Source organism: Hippoglossus hippoglossus, chromosome 17, assembly GCF_009819705.1.
Source record: "Hippoglossus hippoglossus isolate fHipHip1 chromosome 17, fHipHip1.pri, whole genome shotgun sequence".
Lineage (NCBI taxonomy): Eukaryota > Metazoa > Chordata > Actinopteri > Pleuronectiformes > Pleuronectidae > Hippoglossus > Hippoglossus hippoglossus.
In genome coordinates this window covers 19,811,580-19,836,588 of record NC_047167.1, presented here as the reverse complement: position 1 = coordinate 19,836,588, position 25,009 = coordinate 19,811,580, and the positions used below count along the sequence as shown (strand labels likewise).

At 43.0% G+C, this 25,009-nt stretch overlaps 1 protein-coding gene across 1 annotated transcript in view; it reads right to left on the bottom strand.

Moving 5' to 3' along the window:
- LOC117778140 (receptor-type tyrosine-protein phosphatase mu-like) overlaps positions 1-25,009 on the bottom strand; it is a 151,925-nt gene that overhangs the window by 35,967 nt on the left and 90,949 nt on the right. Inside the window, 5 exon segments of the mRNA XM_034613445.1 lie at positions 2,393-2,610; positions 11,840-11,975; positions 13,478-13,552; positions 14,557-14,593; positions 16,828-17,101. Of these exon segments, the coding sequence (XP_034469336.1) occupies positions 2,393-2,610; positions 11,840-11,975; positions 13,478-13,552; positions 14,557-14,593; positions 16,828-17,101 (740 nt within the window).

The window sequence follows — 25,009 nt, the reverse complement described above, 5'->3', positions numbered from 1 at the left end:
TTGTTAAGCATCCTTTAAACTGCCCTCACCCCACATGCATGATTTCCTTCTTTGCTGCCACAAACTGTTAGTTTGACTTTCTCATTTTGTCAATTTAACAAAGAATGAAGCTGCTGGGAACTCAAAACACATCCTGAATGACATAGGTGGCTTTAGAAATGTACAAATGTGCCGTCATCACCACCCGGAATGTCATTATTGAACATTTCTGAGGAGCTAAAAAATTTAGTTTCACGAATTATACACACATATACACAATTAAAAAGTAATAGTTACATTTTTACTTTTTTATTGAAAGTCTATGCGTGTATTTAAAAAGTTAAAAAAGAAAAGCCCATATTTTCGAGGGATATTGCATTTTATTTTCAGATGTTTAATCTTTGATGTGTTCATGGTCGTAAAAATACGAAAATGATTCAGTTTTGTGTTACTGCACTTTTGCGAACATTATGCAGCATAAACAAGAATAAATAAAACTGTAGGAGTAAAGTGTTTTGTGTGTTTATTGAAAAGAGTTTCTATGAATCTAACTCGTAAAAAAAAGTTTGTCCGTGTTAATTCTTCTTTTTGAAGTTACATCGTCAAGAATTAAACTGAAACTACCACTTGTTTCCATCATCAGTTCAACTTCCTTTCTTGATTTTTCAATAAAATGTCAAATTCAGCCCAAGTTGAGATATTCAGAAACCCAACAATCCAAAATTCAAATGCATTTAGAAAAACAGCAAATATTCAAATTGGGAACAAGTGATTTTTGAAGTGATTCGATCAACTAATAAGTTCTAAAAAGTACATGTGTAATCATTAGAAAGCAGAATAATCCCCACAGGAATCAACCAACAAATAACTCAGTATTATATACATATATATATATTTTATAAATACTTATACTATTGCGTCTTAAGGACATTACAAGGACAGTAATTGAAGTGAATTTTGTATCTACAAAATCAGGATCTATAGCTGCAAATTTGGTGCAGTAAAAAGTACATCAGTATGAAGTAGTATTTAATAGAAATGGTAAAGAAGAAAGTATTTAAGTGAATTCCCACTGCTGCCGGGTATTGACTGTACCCGAGCAGCAGCATTTACAGTCAGCTGTCACTAACAGGGTCTGTGTTTGTGAGTTCAGTTCGTTCAGCCGTGATGTTTTGAGGCAAAATGACACTATTGACAGCCACATAAGGTCACGACGAGCAGGCTGGAGGTCAGAGCATTAACATTACACTGACAGGCAGAGGGAGAAGTAATGCATTTAAATCATTTACGCTGGCAGACAGATTTGAGCATCCACACTAACAGACAGTTAATCAAGGTCAGAGCATCTTTGGGGCTCATCCCCTGCAGGGGTGCGGAGACAGAAGCTGCTGTGCAGTTTTAATCTGATGGTTTTTGCCCCCGGATTATACCAGGTCAAGCCCCGGGTGCAGATTTAGCCGAGCTGTCGATCAGCAACGTATTAAGTTTTAACCTGGGACGGAGAAAATTAGTAGGTTATCGCAGCGGAGCCCATCTAGTATGTGTTGTGCGTTTCCTCCATGAATTGGAAACAGAGCGGGGCCGGGCTTCTGCTCGTGTTCATGTTTATTGATAAGCTCCGAGGTCAAGATTGGGATTTTGAGATGTCTTCATTATTGATCAAGATACCAGACTCGCTCCAGGCCATTAACAAGCGTTTACACAATTATTACCACAGCTGACCAACAGTGGTGCAGAATCCACAGAGTCAATCATTTATGTAGTTTACTTTTATTTCATTTAACAACGAACCCCCCCCCCCCGGGAGCTTCCTGTTGAAGAAAAGAAAATCGTTTTTCAAAATGTTAATCAAAGCCTTTTCTGTCAAATGAAAGGAAATTCTGTCCAACTGTTTTGAAGAAGCTGTTTCTCCACCAAACCACCGGCACCGGTAACTGCAGGTAGGATTTCAAAAGCTACAAAATTACCGTCAAACCATTTGCATGAAGAGAATAAAGTTTGAAAGAGGAACAGTTCTTCATTAAAAATCCATTTTCAAAACTGATTTATGCAACTGGTTGTGATAAGGGATCGTGATAACAAAAGAAATTCTGCAAATTTAGAGATTTGTGTCGGGAAACGTCAAAACAAATGTGACTCCGTGACGCGAATGTTCACTTTGAAAAAGACAATTTAAAACCGAGACTGAGTTTTTAGTTTTTTTTCTTCCCCTGAGCATGTTCCTAATCCAGCGTTCAGGTTGTCCCAGTGTGACCACTTCCTGTGCAGCCAAGTTTGATTTCCGTCTCACCTGATCAAACCAAATAAATTGCCTCCAGCTTGTCCTCTGTGTGTGTGTGTGTGTGTGTGTGTGTGTGTGTGTGTGTGTGTGACCGTAGAAAGGCAGGTATGAACCGACGCTGGCCTGTCTTACCTCGACCGTTGAGCGTGAGGGTGCACTCGCTGCGACCGTTGAGTGTGAGCGCACACTCGCTGCGTGTGTTCAGCGTGTGGCTGTGTGTGTCCATGAAGGACAGCGCCTCGTCGCAGTTGGTGCCCTGCTCCGTGTAGCTCTTGTCCATGGAGTTGACCATCACGGTCATTTCCTGCCGGGTGCTGTTCAGCGTCTCCTTGCGCTTCTTGGCCAATTTTCTTCACACAGGGAGGGGAGATGGAAAAAATAAAAAAAAACACACACAATCAGACAAACACAACAATGACTGCACTTGAATGGATCTGATATGATATTGGTGGCGATGACTCATGGATGTAATGAGTTGGCTGCAGAGCTAATGTGCCCCGGGTTGTGGCCACATTAAGGTTTATTAGGCTCCAGATGACTTTTTCCAAGCGAGGGGAATATAAATCCTTGAGAAAGTGGAAAGGTGTGACACCCTGACCCAGTTACATCAGCAGGCCCTGATGATTTAAAATTAGCCGCGTGTTCGGGGGGGGGGGGGGGGGTGGGGCAGAGGAAGAATAGGAGTTGTGAACGCTGAACTGAAACAGTCAACCTGCTTTTATTGACCTACTTTGGGTTGATGTGCCGGAACCTACAAACTATCTGTTCCTAATCAAACAGCATTAAAGAACTGTGCAGTTGACACACACACACACACAGAAATGTACATATGTGTGCACACAGACGCCGTCGGGAGATCGACTTTCATGTTAAAGCAGCTGCTGCGCTCACACATCACCTGCTGGCTTCATTTCACCGACTCACACTGGAAAAACAGAATCAATCACGAGCTCCTGCAAACATTCTCATACAGAGAATCCTTTCATTGATGTTGTGTGTGTTTTTGTGTTGCCTTCAGTGTGTAGTGTGTTGCACTCTGCTCGGTCCAGACTGAAATATATTCCCCTCAGTGGATTCTACATCAATTGGTGTCGATTCATGGTCTTCAGAGGATGAATTAAAATGATTTATATCAGCAAGTCAAAAATATAACTTCAATTGTTTGACTTATGACTAAATGTAAACTTTAGAGACCCTATATTATCTCTATATAGCATTATCTTCAAAGACTGCTGCATTAATACAGCACCAAAGAGCTACTATGACTGTGTAGATTATCATTCGGTTATGTTTTGGTTACTTGGTGGAAGGATCAAGACAAAGGGGCCAATCCAGAACATTGCAAGTTTAGATTTTCATAATGTATGTTAGTGTGTGCAGTTTATATGCAGCTTGATTGAATTGAGGGGCCTGTTGGGCTTTGGCAGTGGTTTTCTATCTTGTTCCAGTTGTTTTTTTTAGCAGGATTAATCAAAAACTAAAGATTTCTACCAACTTCTTTGGAAGGATGGGACCTGGGCCTGGGAAGAACCATTAAACATTGGTGTGGATGCAAAGTAAGTGGCGGAATCAAAAATCTTTCTTTTACATTTCTTGTATAAGAAATACATATAAGCTACATGGAGTCTTGTTTGCTCCATGTAGCACATTCATGTGAAAATGTTGAATTTGCTCATCTCCTCCTGATTCTATCAACTTTGTTTTCAAGTGTCTGGCGTGAATCTCTGAATCTCTGAATCTCTGATGCCAACCTTCACCTCTGACCTCCTCCAGGAAGGAGTCAAATAATGCATCGCATTATAACTCTGAAGACTTAACCCCCCCCCGCCTTCCAATATTTCCACAGAAGTTGCACAACAGAAAAAATGGCAAACAGCTTGAGCGCGAACATACTTTAGCTGCGGCCGTACCCGATGCCTGCCGCTGCTCTGTAGCTGGAGGGGAGCAAGTGGTGTAAAAATTAACTATGGCAGCCCTCACACTGATCCTCGCACTTTGTTACTCTCTGTGTGACCCCTCTGCCTGTTTGAATTGCAGTCTCTCTCGCGGACAACTGCTGTCTAATGATGCACTCCTGCTGCTTTGTTTTCGCAAATCTCCCCTGTTTGTTCAATTCCGTCGCTGTCTCGTGCCATATGGCGGCGGGCCCCCGCTGCCTTCAAACAGTCATTTGCTCTGAAGGCCGCGACGTGAGGCTAATAGTTCTTCCGTTCTTCAGAAAGGAAAGTGACAAAGTAGTGACATTTTCATGTGCTGGACCCACTTTCTGTCTTTAATATGCAATTAAAGTCGGGAACAAAATGGCAATCGTGTCTTTCACCCCCCCCCCCCCCCATTTTGGCTTCATATTGTAATAGGACAGAATGGGGAGGGGAGGGGGAGACGTGTGACACCCCAGGCAATATCAAGAATGATTCTGCACAGTGTGAGCTCATGAGGGGGGGGGATGGGGGCTGTTTAGAACCAGGTTTTTAATACTGTATCACTATTCTCATTCCTGCATCTGCCAGGACTTGGATTTCCGTGTGTTTCCTGGCCTGTGTGACAGTTGAAGTGGGAGAGTCGCAGATAAACAAGGCTGCACAGACACCGGAGCCAAAACCAGGAGAGCACCGGCAATACCGAGATGGTTGCTAAGCACGGTGGGTGTTAGATGAAGATTAATTGGCATGCTATTCTCCCCTCATTTGTAAGGAGGGAGAATGTAATGATAGATGACTATATTACAGGGTCTGATGTGCTGAGAGCGATGGCAAAAGGAAGTGTACAGTGGGAGTGTTTGCGCCTGTTGATGAATGCGACGATTCATCATATCCTCACGATGGTTATAGCTTAAAGCCGCACATGTTAAAAAAACAAACATTCGTAGTAATTGATTTACTCGCAGACATGCCCGACAATAAAATCACAAATTTCTCCGAACGTCATTGAAGATTTAAAGACAGATGGCGCAGACGTGTGCAGGAGTAAAGTGAGCAAACACGGGGCAGGTAACTATAACAGGCAACCCTCATTAGAGAGAGACCGTCTGCAGTTCAGCACATGACAGGCCTGGTGTATCTGGGATCTAAGTGAGCAGTGGCTCCTAACTCCATGAGTTCAGCTACAACAGAAAAAGGGAAGTCGCTCAGATCGCGCGTGTGTGTGTGTGTGTGTGTGCGTTCGCCAGAATGTCTGTTCGGTGGGAGGTGACGCCGCCGCAGCTTCTAAAACGAGATCTTCAAAAACCTCAAGCTCAGCGTGGTGGGGCCTCATTTCAGCGCGGGAGCAGCCCAAACCTTGTGACGTCGGGACAAAGAAGGCTTCATTAGACGATGCGCGCACATCTGTGCCCGCACGCATGTACGTGATGACTGACACCCAGCTGGGAGGGGCAACAAAAGCATCTTTGATTAACCCAGTGGGGGCATTTCACTGGTTGTTTTGTCTCATTTCAAACTTTCCTCCATCTTTTATCACCTTCTTCCACAAACTCTGTCTGTTCATCCGTCACCTTGCTGCCGTATTTACTTGCATCAGAAGACGAACACAGCAGAAGAACTGATATTTCTCAAAGCAGAGTATTTATTGCTGCAACTGTTCTGTTTATCTGCTGACGTGATTGCTTCATTGATTCTGTACAGCCGGGCTTTTTTTAAACAAACAATAAAAAAAAAAGCGTTTCCTCTTCATTTTTTTTGCCTCCTCATCCAAAAATAGGAATGAATTTGCACAAAGAAAGAGAAACAACTTGAGGAGTCGCATCGCAACGTTAAATTTACTGTTTAAAATATGTGTCTACGTTTTAAAATAAGTCTGAAATGTAAAAAAACACTGTAGTGTCTCATTTATTTGAGTTTTAAAGCAACAGTGATTGCCTTATTGATCGCAATGCCTCTAAAATTCCTATTCTGACAAGAAACTGATTTGTGTATCGTGCCAAACCTGTGACAGACATGTTGTGTAAGTGGAACATTATTTTAGAGTATGTCTGCATTTAAAACGTCATTATTTTCTGCCCCGAGCTGCTCTTCCTCCTTCCCGCTCCTCATCAACATGCAGAGCTCGTAGGTGAAAAAAAAAAAATCTGCAAGGCTTGTACCAATTAATGTGATTCCTGCTGCATGTTCGTCTTGTAAGGTTTAATCAAGGTGCTCGCCCTGAGCACATTGTGTTATACACGGTGCGTTTAGGAGGCCTCCCGTTCTGACTGAGTGTGAGATGGGTGATAATGACAAGAAAGATTTCTAAAGAATCACAATGGTGATTTATGTATCTCACTGTCCGTGGTTCCTTTTGTTATATTTTAATATTAAACATTACTACAAATACTAAAAACATGGCTCCATCTATTTATTTCTTTTCTATTTCTAAGTTTGATATGACTCTGGAAAGACATGTATGTACGTACTCATCCTGCCTAAAGGGATGTACATGATACAACCCCTAAAATTAGTTTTAATGAGCCGATACAACCAAATATTAGACAGATGCTATGTTATCCTTACACAGAATTATAGAAATCAGTCCTTTCTGCTAATTTAAAAAAAACAATTATCAATCGAGGCAGTATTACTAACGTTTTAGTTGCTTTGGGTCAGTGGAACAAGTTATGTGCATAATACAAACATATAATCAGCTGTTATGATGAAGGTATTAGTGAAAAGTTGCCTCTTTATTCATCCAGCAGACAAAGAGCAACATTAGAATTCACTTGGAATCTGGTTTCTGGCAACTTGACATTTAGACAAGTCTGATCCTCACTCTGCTTTTAGCTCAATTTTGGTCTCCACCAACTCCTGAGGAAGATATTTGTGTCTTCAGCTGCTAAAAGTGCCACAATATTACCCAGCTAGTTGCTTATTATATACATCTGCTGTTAGGTGCTGGATAGATGATGTACATTGGAGTATTAAAAGCTTTTATATATATGAAAACAATCATCCTAAACTTTCTAAAAAGTTCTGTAGAGACATCCCTCCAGTCAGCTCCTTTCATATTTGACATAGTAATTGAATCCTTTGTTCATAGAAAAATATTGTATTATGCAAATCACATTGAAAATCAAATTAACTTAGTACAATAAAGAGATTAATCTCAAGAATGAATTTACTTGTAGCTGCAGCTGTCTATTAGTGCAGCTGCTAAGGTAAATTGACACATTTTCTACAGCTTGTACTTTACTTAAAGTAATCAAGACATTTTAAAATCTGTTTCTAGTTTAAACGTGTTTAGCTGTAGTGTGGATATAGTTTTTTATTCTTGACGTTATAGGTTTTCCATTGAGAAATAACTAAAATATTAAAACGAATAATAAATAAAGTATTTCATATAGCACACCTGTGGTTTAGGGAAATTAATACAGTAAATATATTTCCACTTAACATGCCTGTCGCTTGGTGGATAAATCCCATGCTCACAGGAATAAAGACCCGATTGCAACCCGGTGCCAGGTGATCTCCCTCTCGTACCCAGCAGCAGCGGGCGCAGCGGCCACAGTGGCCACCTGATTAAAGGACGGTCATATATTTGATCACACATGTGACTGCATCCGTAATGAGCCCCCTGACTGATGTGGTGCGTGCCGTTAGCCCCCGCAGCCACTGGACTCTGGCAATCCACCTAAAGTGCATATTTTGGCGAACGCAGGATTTTCTTTAAAAAAGACTTTGATGAATGCGTGAGAGCATTAATAGGGTTCATCAATCATAGAGGTGTTGTAATCTCATGGCTGGCAACAGGGCTGTCATCAGAAGCGCTGATGAACACTTCAGAGAAGCTTCTGGAGGAGGAGAGCTTCTGCAGAATGCAGTCTATTATTCATTTGACAATATAAACTTTGCATATGTGCAACATCTTAGGTTTAATCTGCTTCAGAAATAAGTTGAGACGCCTTAGCTCTGTCCACGTTAAACACCAGAGACAGATATGAGGAGAGGCTTGTTTTAAATCTTCACCCTGATTCTTTTACCACATGATGCAAACCTGGACCAACTCTTATTGGCCTGAGGAATTTAGCTAAAGAGGTATTATGAAGTTCTTACTTTTATTCTTACTTTTATTAATTTACTCCACCAAAATGTGACAAATAAGGAAAAAAGACGCTAACAATCATTTAAAATGAAATCAAACTATTAACATGCAGCATGTCTGATAAAATAAATACTGCAGCTGCAGGGGAAGGGACTCAATCAATTAAATCATCATCAAAATGGTTGTCAAGTGAATTCTAACTTTTGAAATAAGCCATTTATGAATGTAAAAACAATATTGCACTAAAATTAAAGGGGCTGTAGATTTTCCATCAACAGTTGTGCGAGGTTCTTTGTCCCTTGTTGCAGTTTAAATAGCTTAAATAATCATATATTTGATTTTGCAAACTCAAACTACATTTGCAGAAGTGTGTTTTATCAATTATCTGTGAGAATCTGCTGCTCTCGTGGCACTTTCCCACACGAGGATCATTAATACTTCATGTCCTCTAACTGTATAGTCTTGTTAGCTGTAGAGCGGAGTCACAACATCTGCAGCCCTGCAGAGCCTTTCTTCTGAAATCCTAACAGCAAACCCAGCGTCCATTCTGATGCCTTAACTACTGAGCCTGCGATTTGGCTTCACACCATCCCACCCATTGTCTCGGAGCCAGAATACCCAAACTGAAACGCTGTCAATTAAAGCAAACAAACCCTCATCTAAGATTTAATGTCCTTCTAATGCAGGAATAGACTCGTCCAAGATATAAAATTAGCAAATAAATCCCCAACTTTCCTGCAGCTCTTCCCAGCTGACTATTCTGGAGGCATGATGAAACACAGTAAAATTCAATGAATTACTGTCGGGGTTGTTTTGATACAGCTGCATGCACACTGGCACCAAGCCACGAAACCAACACACACACACGTAATAATTAAAATAACAAAAACACAAAAACGATATTTGGATTGTTTCACTGGCATCTCTTCCCGCGTAGCGCGGCCAACGTGCGCTCACAGCTTTGATGACACCACCCCTCTAAGTCACCGGGTTTTCCATTCAAGACAGCTGTGATCTAGCGTGAGTGACACGCGGCGTATTCAGAGTAGTATTATCTCCAGGTGTATTCTGAGATGTTCTTTGATGCGAGGCAGCCTCCATTCTCCCCTCTGATCACAGTCATCTCAACACAGATTAGTTGGCATCCGTCACAAAGACTGTACAGAGGGAGCGGCGGCGGCGGCGAAGGCAGAGCTGCAGAATAAGCTTCTTTACCATTCAGAGGTGTGATGCGGGATCATCTGTTGTATTAAGAGCGAATCAAGCGGCGCTGCGGCTTTTGTTTTTAAGATGTCGCGCACATGTAAATACAGAGGAGGCTGGTGTGCGTGCTCACATCTTGCTTGTTCAAACGTTCCTGTCGGGCTAAAAAGACACAACTCCACCATCACCGTAGAATCGATGGGATGGACGTGCAGTAACCCAAGAGAACATGCTCGGAAATAAAAAAGCAGGGAAAAGCGTGAGGCCTGAGATGGTGTGATGACATCGTGAGAGGATGGAGAGAGGGGAGAATAAATCATCACATGCGCATGGGGCCCAATTGGTACGGTCAACATGTCAGCTCATGCTACAGGGTTATCGACTGATTTTTTTTGGGGGGGCATTTGCAGAGTGTAAACATAAGTGTTGAAAATGTGAAATATTTGAATCACCTCATTGAGGTTCAGGGCACAACTAAAGCACAGACGCGCCGTGATAGGCACTTCAAAACATCTGAGTCTGACAAGTCAACAGAGGTGAAATCATTGGAGGCGAATGAAAAATTCACACTCAGTAAAAATGCAGTAGCTGCCGCATTGATTTCTTTTTTCCCTCCCTCTTTCACAAGATGAATTTGGCAGCCATACAATCATTAAGGCAGTTTAGTTCATCATTTGATAAACAAACCCCCTTAAAAAGTCTCTGCAGAAATACGTCTGCAGTAACGTCTCAGTGGCAGGTTTTGTTTTTTGGGGGGGGGGGGGGGGGGTGCAGCAGCCTCTTGTGCGCTTTTCTCGTCTGAAGCCGTGCCAACGTGACATAAAGCGCGATGTGCTCGTCGCGTGGAGATGCGTCGGAGTGCGGTCCTCCGTTCCTCCCGCAGAGATTACAGTTGGGCCTCTGTAATAGCTCTGGGCAGGAGAGGAATGACATGGCTCTTTGCATGCATGGGAAAAACAGCGTGTGGGTGAGAAGCATGGCACTAACATTACACAAAGTGGTTACTTACAGGTAGTAAGTGTAGGAGTGATAGGTTCTTCTGCCGAGTGGGGTGGTGGTAGGATTTAAGCAGTGGAGGAGGGGGGGGGGAGGGGATGGAATGAAAAGGAAAGAAAAAAGTAAAAATATATTAATGTTTGAAAAAAGAGACGAAATGAACAAAATCAGATATGGTGGCATACGTGGAGGTAGACTAGTGATCGTGAGGGCAGAGGTGATCGCTTGGAGTCGTGTCATGCTTTGCGAAGGGGCCTCGGTACAGTACAGAAAACTAATTAAGTCGATATAAGGCTACGCTGTGAGACTGCGAACGAGAAGGAACCAGGCTGTCGCTAAAAAAAAAAAACACTTTTATGAATACGTAATATTTATCCACCTATAAAAAATTACCATATCTGACCTCGGAGGCTGAAGCCTAATGAGTGGATTGAATGTCTAAACACAACTACCGATTCCCTGTTGGTAACAGTAAATTACACAAAATTCAATCAATGAAGTCATCTCCATCTCTGCTTTGATTAAGGCTAATTGAAAACAATTCCATTACCGTGCGCTGATTTTCACACCCACCCACTGATCGCTGTGCTACACACACAGGACCTGCTGTGGAAAATGAAGAATCTTACATTACCGTCAAAAATAAACATCTAACATGAGGATTTTTTTTTATCAGTGGTGCACAACTACACCTTCCCACAGTGTTTACTTCATCTATTCTACTGTCTTTTGCTCTTTCAATCAAGACAAGCAGTGGAAACATTAAAAGTTTAAAGCACATTAAAGCTAACAAACACTAGGTTGTATTTGGAAATGTAGTTTTTTTTTTCCAAGCGAGATATTAAAGGAAACATAGTTCTCTGCAGAAACTGACATTCTATTGTGTGGACAAGAGGGGGTTGATATTTGCTGGGATATGTACAGAGGACCCCTCACCAGTATGGGGTCCAGGGCTAATGTAAACTTAGCCTTCAGCTACGCCGCCAACCTCTTTTCCTTTGGAGCCTTTCATCATATTTTCTTTCTCATCTCCTTCCTGCCTCACTCCGTACCACAGGCCTCAAAAACAGTTTTTTTCCCTATTCCCATTCCGATGTCATTGAAGCGCTGCACATTTGTTTGAGAGTGCCGTGGAACGGGATTAATTTTTCATGGCACACTGTATCTCATGGCTGTAAACAGCCTTAATGGGGCGTATCAACATAATCAAATTAATTATTTACTATGACGCTGACAATACTACTGTTTGAGGGAGGAATACACAAAATGATGCCAGATTGAAAAGAAGCGACTGGTTTGTGGGAACTAACTTCGACCTCTTGCACACATCTGAATTAGTATTTCAACGAGTAAGAGGGAAAAACGAACCTTTTCTTCATGAGGAGCACGACTCCCAAGAAGATGATGACGAAGAGGAGGATGCCGGCGATGACCCCGGCGATCTTCACCGTGTGGTCGGTTTGTTTCTCTGGCTCCACGGCGTCGGGCTTGTGAGTGGCTGCTCCTGGAAAGAATGCAAATAAAGATCAAACACAGAAAGTGAAAATCCACTTAGCAGAGTGTGAATCAGATATAATGACTATTTGTGACTGTGCTACATAAACCAAACGGCAGAGAACACGTTTATATTTCCAGTATTTCCTCTTATCGATCTGACTGTGCCGAGGACGGAGGTTGACGAATCAATACGCTGATATTCTGTGGCATTCCGCAGACTGAAATATCAATGCACATTTATTGGCTCAGACTAATGTTTATTCTGAAAGTGAGAGACTCCCTATTGTCCTGCAGACTCCACCTTCAGCTCCATCCTTCGTGGAAATCAGCGCTCCGTGGATCAAGCTGCAGCGGGAGCGATAAGTGTGCACCATCTTTACCCTTGGTTAATCATGTTTGGGGCAAATGGGTTCTGGGGCTGCGGAAAAATGTGGGATGCAGGACGGCAAAGATAATACCCACCGAGATAAAAAAATCCTGAAATAACCAAAACATTAAATATCAGCTAGGGGGGGGAGATAGCCAACAACGGCAGACACAAAGAGAGAGGGAGAGGAGGGGGGGGGGGGGACGCTTGTTTTAACAGCATCTGCTCCCTGGAAAGTGATAAGAAGCACTTTGAGGACGACAGCGTTGCCGGAATCTCAACTGTCCACCTGAACAACACCATTATTCCTTGTCACCGGGGGTAAATTTAGAATGATAAATTGTTGTGTCAGACAAATCTGTTACAGCGAGCTTCCTTCCACTCATCAGCGTTGCCATTTTTCTCCCGCTATCAAAAAAAAAGTGAGCATCCATCCTGAGCTGCTTGTGACATATTGTTCTTGCTCCGGTGTGTTGTTATCAACAGCCATTGCTCTATTTAGGTATCAGTTTATAGGGCAGAGCGGTGGAGGATTTTAAAACTGGCGGCACATTAACAATCTTGTCTGGCCCTGATTTTGCCCCAGTATACTGTTTCAGGCTAATCTTATAGAGATGCTGTCTGTAGCAAGTTTCTGCCATAAGTCAATATTCTTCCATTCTGACCTTCGGGGGAACATGAGATTCAGACACGACAAGTCGAAAATAAGTAGATTTTAAATTCTGCACTCCTGAAAGATTTCCCAGATCTTCACGACGAGCACCTCAGCTTCCTTTTGTGTGCTTACAGTTGTCACAACTGCAGAAACTAACACCAGCGAACACTTAATCTCACGGAAATAATGAGAAATATTCATGAAAAGGGGATTAACTCCTGACAGAAATCGCCAACATTGACACATCAAATGACAATCGCACCTCAAACAGGTCTTTCATGTCCAGTAATACCGAGAAGACAAAGGCAGAGGACAATGTCTGCGAGTTTTTGATTTAATTGCACTGATTCTATGCAAATTGAAACACAATAAACCAAAAACACACACGTGCAATATTTCACTTGTTTGTTTTCCTGTCGTCGGTATGGCTGCCGCATTAAACACAAGGAGTAATACCAGAGAATGTGCAGAAAGCTACAGGTCTGACCTGTTAGTTGGTTGTCACCAGCCGCTGGGGCGATGCGGATGTAGGGGGTTGTGAGCTGAGTCACGAGAATGGCGGCTGAGTATAGTCAGTGGATCCAGGACGGCATGCAGCAGAGAGAGAGAGAGAGAGACAGAGAGAGAGAGAGAGAGAGAGAGAGAGAGAGACAGAGAGAGAGAGAGAAAGGCCACACTGAAGCTGAAAACAGCCGTATCAACAGTTCCCATCATCATGCAACACTGAGGCAGAAACAAAACCATCACAGTATTAGAAAGCATTTCACAATTTGTTTCAGTAAGTCACAAACAAGGTTTTATGTCTATGAATATGTTTTGTGAGGTCACAGTGAACTTTGACCTTTGGCCACAAACATCCAATCAGTTCGTCCATAAACTCAAGTGAACATTTGCACCAAATTTGAAGAGATTCCCTCCAGGCGTGAGTGAGATATCGTGTTCACAAGGGCGGGAAGACCGCGGCTGTCGCCGGTGCCGAGGCATAAAACTGTGTCCCCTCAGGTGAGAAATTGCTCCTATGATCCCTCCACTTCTAGAATGTGCTATTTGACTTCAGCCTATTGAGCCAAGCAGATGGAGATATCTGCAACTCCATGAGAAATCTGCAGTGAATGTAAAATCCACAATATACGAGATCGTTGGGGCATATGACAGGACCCTCCGCAGCTCGGAGCAGAGTGTGACCGGGGCTCCCTCTGGCCGTATCAATTCTGCTCCCGGATCAATGGTGCTTAGACTTCATCATCCCTAATGTGCGGAGCCGGACGTACAGGCAGCATAGCTAAGTACCTAAAGACCTAAGTGGGCACACTCCCAGTCATTGAAAAACACATGTTCTTGTGCAATCTGTTTATCTAATTCATGTGAGGTGTTTTTCAGGACAATTACCTTGAACTCAAACCTGCTTCTACTGTGTAATTCAAGGAAGAGTGAGACTAAAATGTGTCGGTAAAAATCAAATTCTGTGATTCTCATTCAGAAACATGTTAATTTTGTAGTTTCCACAAATCGAGTTATTTCAGGAACCAACAACAGCCTCCTTCACACAATTGATCTCATCCTAACCTTTGGTGGCGACTCGAACACAGTCGATTTTGGTCTCCTGTGCAAACACATAAATTAGAGGAGGAGAAGGGGGGGGGGGGAAGAGAAGGAGAGACAAGGATCAGAGAGGATCAGAGATCATTAAAAACACACATGCACAGACGTGAGACACACGCACAAAGACACGCTTGCGGCGCCGACAACACCTATCTGAGAACCCACGGTTACGACACAACGGCTCGACCAGCTCCACGCTGTCCCCTATCATCTGTCGGGCTCAATGACTGTGACACAAAACGCAGTTGGGCGAGAGGGCCCGTAGCACAGATTAGTGGTGCTGAGCTGCTGATTTGTCAGCCAACAGCGATCTGTCGGCAGCCCGCGGCTCAAGGTGGTCAGCCACTGTGGAGAAACCACAGCTCTGTGACAGGCGACACCAGCCCCAGCATGCGGCGCTCCAAAATGACACGTCAGGGAGCCTTTCTGAATATGTAATGGAGTTTCAGCTCTGACAACAGCCTTCAACAACGCAAAAAGAACACTTCTCTTACTGCTGGCAGGAAAAAAAAAAAAGTTTCTTGTCAACAGTGGTCTAGTGAACAGGAAAAAAGGACACAGACAGGAACAGGGAGGCAATGAGTAATACAACACAAAAGACACGAGGGCTGTGTCCCTGTGTTTTGGCCGAGCCGAGCTGTCCGATGAGCAATGAGCACAAGTGGAAGAGACGGCATTTGGTGAAGGACAGAAAAACAAACATTCATGTGAATCCCGGGTGCACGTGCGTTGCTCTGTTGCTCTGCAGATGTCAGAAGGTCCTTTTTTGTTAAAAGGCACCATTAGAAGAATTCATACTTTTATTTGAAAGGCTGAATAAACCTAGGTATAGATTCATTCACCTTCTCTAAGTGCTTATACTATTAAAGAGGCTCAAACAAATCACTCCAACATCATTTCACATGAATGGAAGTTCGTTATATCCATTTACAGTGACCGTTTAATAAAAGAGTACGTTTGGCCTCTGGGAATCAAACAACTCAACAAAAGATGTGAGAAATGTCATTCATGGCTTTGTGCTGCGTCGACGAGGGACTCCTTCATTTTGCTCGTTCAAAGAAGAGTATTATCAACCGATTCATACCACTCAACCGATTCGCCCTGGAAAGTTTCAGGGCCGCTGATGTGGTCACTCTCAAGAGCACGCGCGCTAATTGCATTCAGCCCTGCCTCATGTGTTATTTCTATTTCCTCCTCGAAGACGTGCCGGTGCTTCTCAAGGAGGCTGCTTATGGTGATTCTCATTCAAGACCACAATCGGTGGCGCTCTTGAAGTTGCCACTGAGCTGTCTGCCGCGGCCCTGCGGAGGGAGGGCCCCCGCTAAGTGCCACTCGCTGACAGAGGCTGCGACCTGTACGATCGGTAACCCCGTTGTTGTTGCCCGCCTTCCACACTTAACTGCCGCTGGGGCGACCGCCTCTCTTAAACGCAGTTGATCAAAGGCCTTGTCTGGCATTTGGCACAAAGCTCCATTGGAAGAGGGCAGCAGGAGCAGGGCCAGGGCAATAGAAGGAAGGAGCATGTCACTGCATAGAGCTCTGCATTCCGAGCCTGACCCGGCTGTATGCTATTAACAGTGCAGACAGTGCTGCTGCTGCTTCACGTCACCACAGTACCGACACATTCATCAGCGGGCACGTGCAACTGCTGTTGTTTGCATGTGGGATCAGTTACTTCAGTCTCTTTCCAGCCAATACGTCTGCCTTTCTCATTAAAGCAAACATCATATTTAAAACTGTTGGCTTATAGACTTTAAGGGGCAACATAATAGGCAATATGTTTAAAAGAGGAGTCATGCTTGAAAAGGTCAAATGAGTCAAATAAATACAGCCTGTAGCCTGTAAACACTTTATATGAACTATATTTGTCCGGTCACAGCTGCATGACATAAGTTATTTTACTCAACCTAAAGTGGCTAACCTTATTGTTTCATCCTCGAGCTGTGTACACTGACCCCGTCTGAAAACAGTCAGACCAAAAATTAGCAGTAATTGGGAAATTCCCACCGGTGTTGGTGGCCCATTAAAACATCCATATAGTTTTTTACTGTCCTGGGCAGGCAGATAGATACCAGCATACAGTTCTCATCAGTTCAGTGTGTCAACATCACATAAAAAGAAAAATAGTCAAGCACAAGAACGTCCAAATTGGACTCAAGAAAAGCATTGGATGATTATACTGGAAGCTTGGCAAAAAAATATAATGAATAAAATAAAACTATGAGGAACACCCACCCCATTGGCTGTGCTGACAGCCTGGTAATAGATGCTGTAGCTCTTCTGGGGCAGCAGGTGGTGCGTTCCATAGCCGTTGTAGGTCTTGTTGTCCCCCACAGTGAAGGGCTGGGGAGAGTGGATGCCAGCGGCGGGGAACTGAGCGGTGAAGTAGTACTGGGAGTTCAGGAGCGTGGCGTTCTGGAAGTGAATGGGAACTGGATAGCAGCGCAGGATTTCTGCCGTGCCTCGTGCTCTGCGTGGACGTTCCTCCTCCACCACCACCTGGTACGCACTGCAAACACAGGACACAAACAGACTTAACAGGCTCCAATGGGCCAAACAGACACTCGAGGGACACGGCTGCCAATGCTGCTATTTTGCCAGTTACAGTAGTAAAGTGTAAAAACAGCGACTTTATAAAAGGCCACAGAAGTACGTTGAAAAGCTCCAAATCTCAGAGCCCATAAGGCTCGAGGAATATTTCGTTATTACCTCCACCAAGGAGGTTGGTTTCACTACCGTCTTGTTTGTTGTTGGTTGGTTGATGAGTTTGTTTGTCCAGCAGGATTATGCAACTAAAGAGAAACTTGGTGGAAGGATGGATGGGACATGGGCCAAGAAGGAACCCATTCAATTTTGGTACAGATCTGGACAAAGGGACAAATCCAGGTTGTAATTACTGTCTTAAAATTTTTGAAATAGGGTGTTTTTCAACAATTCTCCAGGAAATTATTCATGGATATTGATTAAAAAGAACATGTATTATTAATCTGGCCTGTTTAGGGGACTGATATATGTGTGTTTGCAATTGGGTGCGGATCCAAATAAAAATCTGGACCCTGTGGATTGGGACAGTTTGGCCTCGGTAGAGGTTGATTCCCCTTTCAGTTAAAAGAGAAGTTTTTAAATCTAAGTACGATGATTTATTACATGATCATTTGAGTGTCCTCTCAAATACCTGAGTCATTTTGAAATATTTCGCTGATTGCTTTTAGATTCAGATTTCAGGTAGAGAACCAGCTGCAAGCTTGAGGCTAGAATTTTCAATAGATTTGCTTAAGTAGCGTAAACTATGGAGCCGAGAAGTTATCGGGAGAGAAAGTGAGGTGAAGCGTACGTAAAAAAACATATTTAGTTGGACACAGTTAATGAGGTGTACTCATATTAATCGACATTTCAACTTCTGTGGTCATAACTTGTCTTTCTTAAAATCAACTAATTTAAAATTTAAAAATCCCTTTTTTTATTGTAAGCGAAGAGGCCAAACATACAATGCAAGAGGAATGAGTAGTGACACTGGACAGGGCCTGACGTTATTTGCTTTTTCATTATTCAACAAACCGAAAAGGTTAACGGCTCTTTCCATTTCCTCTCCACCCGAGCCTGGTGTTTAGCTCGATCAAAACTGCAGCCCTCTGTGCCTCCGACAGAGACGACTTTGTCTCCGAGCCGGCCACTTAGCTGGAGGGGGAGACTGACTGTCTTATAGACGCCCGTGTTAGTATGCATCTCGCATCCACCTGTTAAATCCATCCAGTCGCTGAGTGACAAAGAGTCTGTTTACAGCTGCCGCGGAGAATAACCAGCCATGATGGGGGGGGACGAGTGCTCCGTCTCCAGAAAGAGTCACGCAAACGGGCGATTATCCCAGAGGACGGAGCAGCGTTTCACTGCTCGGTGAATAAACGTGTGAATAAATGTGCGGATGAACAAATACAGTGATGTGCTCTGGTAATCAGAGTTTAGAACTATTTTCCTTTTCAATAATCGGGTGACATGAAATACAATGAATAAATAGTCTACATTGTTTAAGTGAATTTTAGAAACACTATGGATCAGTGTTTAAGACGAAGATCTTGTTATAGTTTGACATTACTCCACAACTACATCTCCTATGACCATGCACATACTGTGGGGAGCTCATGAGGAACCATGTGGTTCAAGGTTGTGAAGAATTGAAGGAAAGAGTTTTCCAAGTAACCATAAGTGGATATTGACACAAGTTTGAGAACAATTTTTCACTTGAAATAGGAAACGGCAAATATAACCTTTTAACAAGAGCTTTTTGAAGTGTGTGGAACTTCTCTATTTAAACATCTGTGATATTTTGTTTATGCAGCACCCATCAAAAAATGTGTTTGCATGTTGTTGTTTTTAACCACACTTTTTTAAAACATATTTTTCACTCATCACTTGAAAATCTTGAGCAGGAAAGCATGTAACAGTTCACGTGCCCTTAATTTCATTAATATCAAGTTGTGTGGACCTTTCTTAGAAATATCAAAGTTATTTAAAGTTAAATACCAACTCGGGTTCTTAGTAAATTCTGAGCAAAAACTTTCAGGGAAATTAGTTTGGAAAATATGCGACTCTAAAATAAGCTGTAACCAAACAAGGAAATAAATAAATTATGCGCATGTTCGTTGGCAAACTGCTCCGAGCGGGTTGTGAAATTAAGGTTATTTATTGTTAAGCAGAGTTGGGACAAGGGTGGTGTTCCGAATAAATGAAATCGATGAAACAAAACGAGGCCTGACTGTCCAACGAGCTGAAAATGAGAAGGAAAAACACCCGACTCACGTATCTCAACCGAAACTTTTTCCAACTTCAACCAAACAATTAAAAAATGTTTGCCAACATAAAAATGACGGAGGGTGAAGCCGAGCAGGATGTAGAGCCTGGGTGACCCCGGACAGGTTTTTTTTTCTCCGCTGACATTATTAGAACAACAAGTTGGGGGAAAAAAGAAAATCATTGTCTGCTCTGTATTGGCTCTTCTGCTGAGCTCCGTGGTGCAGAACAAACAGCCCCGGAGATGATCAATCGTTCCCGCGGTTGGTACTGGATGATTAAGTGTCCCCTTATGTGTACAGCATCTGATCTTTAACCCCTATAGTTTATCATAAGGGGCTTTGCCGGTCTCATTGGAACCCCCCCCCCCCGTTCCCCCCCTTTGCTCCGAAGGGGTGTGTCCCACGTGCTCAGGAGCTCTCCTGTTTAGTGTTGGGTGGGGAGGTGATGAAATATTCAATCCTGCGGAGAGTGTGCAGCAGAAATCCGCCTTTAATTACTGTTCCCTGCGGAGAGCGGGGGGGCAAAGGGCAGGAGGAGACAGTACATGGGAGCCACTTAAGTAGCTGCAGAGCGGTGGAGGAGTGAGTGGAGAGGCCGCAGTCAATACACTGTAGATATGATGTCAGCTACGAGGGGAAGAGACTGTATTCAAGAATTAAACTGCTGTCAATCTTAGTACAGGACTCTATTGTACGGCGGCCCTGAAGTGAAATGACACAATGACAAATCAAACAACACAAGAGCAAATAAAAAAAAACACAAAACGGCTAATAATAAAATCACCATCGCAATAACTTGTAACAGAAAAGGTACTGTCGACAAGGCTCGTCACTGATTGGACGGTTGAACTATCCCCAATGAAATGCTGAAAAGTGTTGAGTTACTTCTCGTTGTTTAGTCTCATTTTCTCATGTGCAGTTGTGTTTTGTGAGTCACACTTCAGGGCCACTGTGCTGCTGTTTCAGGATACAGCCAAAGAAAGACTGATAATATCTATATTTATATTGTAGAGTTATATTTATATATATATATTGCATGAATTATGGTCACAATAACCTGCAGTGCTGGTTCCACTTTGCTGTATAAATGTGCACTGACACATATATGTACTTTATATTCCAAATCAATCTGCAGATAGTGAAATAAAAACAAACCCTGGCTCCCAGCGGGGGGGGGGTTGCTTATGATATAATGATGTGGCTGTGCCAGGACATGGGGAGAGACGCAGTGTGAACGGGGCCTGTTTCTCCCCTTCAGGCTAAATACCAAGTGCCAAAGGCTATGAGGCTCCGAGGGTAAGAACCCTTGTAACGTGGAGATCTAAACCGCAGCTACACAGAATATCCACTGCAGCAACAAACTTGCAGCTAAATAAATAATAAAAGTTGCAATTTAAATGACAGAGATATGTTAAATGATAGAGACGATAATACCGGTTTCAATTTAAGTGGTCTTCGGCAGTAACTTGCTGTGTTTTCTAATAAAATATTAAAGCAGCTGTCTTTACTGAATGAATATATTGGTATTTTCGCCTCCTTCCAACCTGCTTTCAAAGCGTAAATCTGACTCATGGTTTTAATGTTGGCCTTTTGAAGATGCAGAGATTTATTTTACTTTGCTGTAATTACTGCTGTCATGTTTATTGTGCCTACGAGCAGCTGACACCTTGTCACCTCCCGCTGAGTTCGCCATTTATGAGTCATGTTGACAGACAAGAGACATTTAGTCATATTTCTGATTTAATGTGACACGAATGAGCAACGGACAAACAACAAATAACAGACGAACAAACCGTCGCTTGATAACGAGAACAAAACCCCTCTAAAGTTCGTGTTTCATTTGATCTGATACCAACCAGAGGATCGTCAAGACTCTCGGATTCGTATTGACGATGACATTCAAGTGACGGAAGAAGCATTTGATCACTTACTGAAGCTAAATAATAGAGTAACAGTACTGCATCACAAGTAGGGATTCAGTTATATAGTTTAATCACTGGATCATTGGTTATTGATGCATTATTATGTAAGCAGTACTTGTACTAGTACTTTTAGTTCCTAATATTGTGAGGTTGTTCTACATGTAAAATATTAATTAATGATAAAATCATATTTTGCAAACTGATCACGATTTTTGTAAGTATACAGAAGCTCATTAGTATCTTTTCTGCTTATATAAATGGACATTTAAAATACCAAAAAGATAAGCATTTATATATATTATGTTCCATGTAAACAATTCCTAATTCAAGTTCAATATATTTGGTTCTTTTTTATTTCTGGTTATTAATCATCAAGTTATGGTTAAATGTTTTATGCTTATCAAGATTTAATTTCTTCATCTTAGGAATCAGTCATTTCTTATATTCATATCAGCCCTCCCGGATATCAGTATTCACAACTGCCCCTAAAAATCAATATCCACTAAATGCACTCATTACATTCTACACCGCAAAGTTCTGTATGTTTCCAGAGACATGTCCAGTAAACACATGTTCTATCAGCGGCGCTCTTCAGTGATGTTGTTGTTCAAATAATGAACAGGTTCAGCAAAATGTTTGCTTGTTAGTCGTGGTAACGACCAAAATAACCTTCACAAACATACAAATACAGATTTTAAAAGATGCCTCATTTGAGAAACCCAGCAGCTCCCCTGCTCGCAGCTGTACGAGGTGCGTGATCGTGCTTAATTCAAAACTCCTTCTGCCCGAGTAGAAGATGGAAAGACACGGGGCGAATGGCATAAGCTGTTTAAAGTGGTCTGGCGGAGGGGCCGGCCGAGCAGACCTGTATTCCTGCAGCAGTGCAGCAACCTGAGCTGACACCAATTAGGGACTCCTCCAGCCTGGCTGCCCGATAGATTTCAGCTCGGCCGCCATGTGACGCCAACCAATTATGGCGGATTGACTCGGAATCGACTGGATTGTGAACCTGAAACTCAGATTTATTTTTCATGTGGGCTGATAAGGGGAGAACTCCAGGCGGTTTGAGCAGATGAGGGAAGGGGTATGGGGAGCATTTCAATCACTGTCTCTCTCTCTCTCTCTCTGCAATGCTAATCGGTTGGCTCTATATGCCTATATGTCTGATTTAAGAGCGGCTGTAAGTAACACACTTCTCCTGACCCAGCATCCGTCCGCCTCGCCTGTATATTCTTCCTCTATATTTCCCCGGTGTCCGTAAACCTATAAAGCAAACAAATTGGAAGGTGCCGTAGATTACATTTGCCATTAATCGTAAAAAAGCATCGAGTTGTGTCACGTTTATGCACAGCTATTAGCGTTTCTAATTCCGTGATCAAAGAAAGTTAGTGCTTATTTTAGAACTGTAGAAAATCACTTAAACTGATTTCAGGCCACGGTTGAGCACAGAAAATCTGCTGCTTACGGGGGAAGAAAACAACACTGGAACTCGATTTCCTCAATATGCTTCTCACTCGAGAGGAGACAGCAGTATTTTATAGCTTCTTTTTTTTTCTTCTGTTTATGTACACGTGTGTGTGGGTTCGCTCGAGGCAAAGGTTATGGCAGGAAAAGAGAGAAGGGCTGATTTAGTGGTTTGAATGATAAGGGGAAGCAGCTCAAATCATTTTATTTCTGCAGAAGCATGTAAACATGTATTTTGATGCTCCGGAGGCGAGGAGGCGTATTCTGGCCCTGACGAAGGGGCCATTGCAAACATTAGTTTAACCGCGACGTGACTGATAGACAGTTCACTAATCCTCTTAAAGGAACAGTGTCCCCTCTGGTAAAAACTGTTCCCGGCTACGCGTGGCATCTCCCCAGAGATTAGACGCCAAATCCAAGTTGGAAATGTTATCCTGATTAGCCATTACACAAATATGAAATACTGACTGCCTCCTTCAGCAGTGACAACGTCTGCCCGGATCCGTCTGAAATATGATTTGACTCCGGCATCACTGCAGGACCGCCGAAGCGAAACGGACATTTGACGTCTGTTATGTCGTGTTTTTTTCATGAAGCGGCACTATCATGTCATCTTCCCGGCGCACTCCCCTTCCTGCGTTAAAGCAAAACATCTGCTGTTTGAAAACTCGAATGTCTGGAGCTCTATTACCTCCCAAACCCAATCAGCGTGCAAGATTGCCTTATCAAATCACGCTCCGTGCTGCTCTGCTCTGCAGCGGTCTCCCTTGTCAAATCTCTATTTCATAGGGCTTTAAAACTGATTTCATAAGGCATTCAATTTTCAAAATGAGCTACCCACCACTTTCAGAGTGGCGATGGCTACTTCTGCAGCGCACGCGGATCTGTGAAATTTAAGTCCTCGATAGACAAAATGCAAACTCTTCCGTCACGAGTTGAAGTTTCTTGACTTCAGGGACTCTTTTCCGGGGCCCGAACATTTAGGAAAACATCCCTTTATACGAAGCCTTAACCGAGCATGTCACTTAGTCATGCGTCTCAACTCTCTAACCCGAAAGAGATTAGAGATGTTGTTGCTCTGGGAATTCAAATGACTACGTTTATCATTATTGGCCAGACAGCCGATCCCAGCGGAACCGCCTCACTCCGCTCCGTCGAATGGGTGCTACTTTATAGTCACCTTAAATTTTCAAAGGCATCGCGTGTCACTCGAGGTGGAGGTGGAAAACACCTTCAAAAGCCTTCCCATATCTCGCCCTGGCCCTGCATCGTAATCTCCCCCCCGTTTACTGCACCCTGCCACCTTCTTTCTTATGCAATTCATATTTTCGAGACATGTGGCCAACGCATGAAGGCAGAACACTGGGCGTTTCTGTCCTGTGAGACTAAAGATGAGTGTGGAGGTGGGGAATGTGTGTGTGTGTGTGTGTATGTGTGTGTGTGTACCTGGAAACCTCCAAAAGTTTAGTTGCGCTGAGGCTCTGCTGTGATCAAAGAATGCCTCAATTAGCTGTGAGGTGCGGTTGTGCCATGGTGCTGAACTCCACTGGGTACATTTTTTAATGGATAAACTTGAAAGACTCACTCGAGCGTAACACAGGGGGAGTCCTTAAAACTAAATGTCTGGATCAAAACACACCATTTTCTCTTTATTTAACAAGCACTTAGCGTATATCCATCGATCTAAGAATTCCACAGATCTCTGTCCGTCTGTCTGTCTGTATTGGCTCACATATCTCCAGAACCGTACGTCTCGTCCACTTCACTCTTGACATGTGGTGTTGGTTAAGGGCTCAAGGAAAGTGCTGTTTGAATGTGGTGGGATTTGAACGCACGGCTCAATATTAATGCACTTTACAAAATAGGCAACCAGTGGTCTGCAGCTACAGCGGCTGGGTCTGCGAACTAAGTGGAGCTTCACTGAACTTTGAATAAACAGGTGAACAGATCATTGTGCAGCAGCTTCAGGGTTCTGCGGACCGAGTCCAGCAGCAGGTCTTTACTCGTCTTTTGCTCAATTACTGCAGGTCACTTTTACAGTTTCGGAAAGAGAAGCTGCAACCAGCATCAACACAGGCTACACTAACAGGCAGATTTAGAACTATATCAACAGTTAATGCCTCAGCTCAGTCACACAGAATGAAGTGGGTTCTCAAACTAAAGTTTGTATCTCCAAAGACTAATCTCCTTCATCTGCTCCTGAGGTGAGCGTGCTTTCCAACAATAAACAAACGAGGAGGC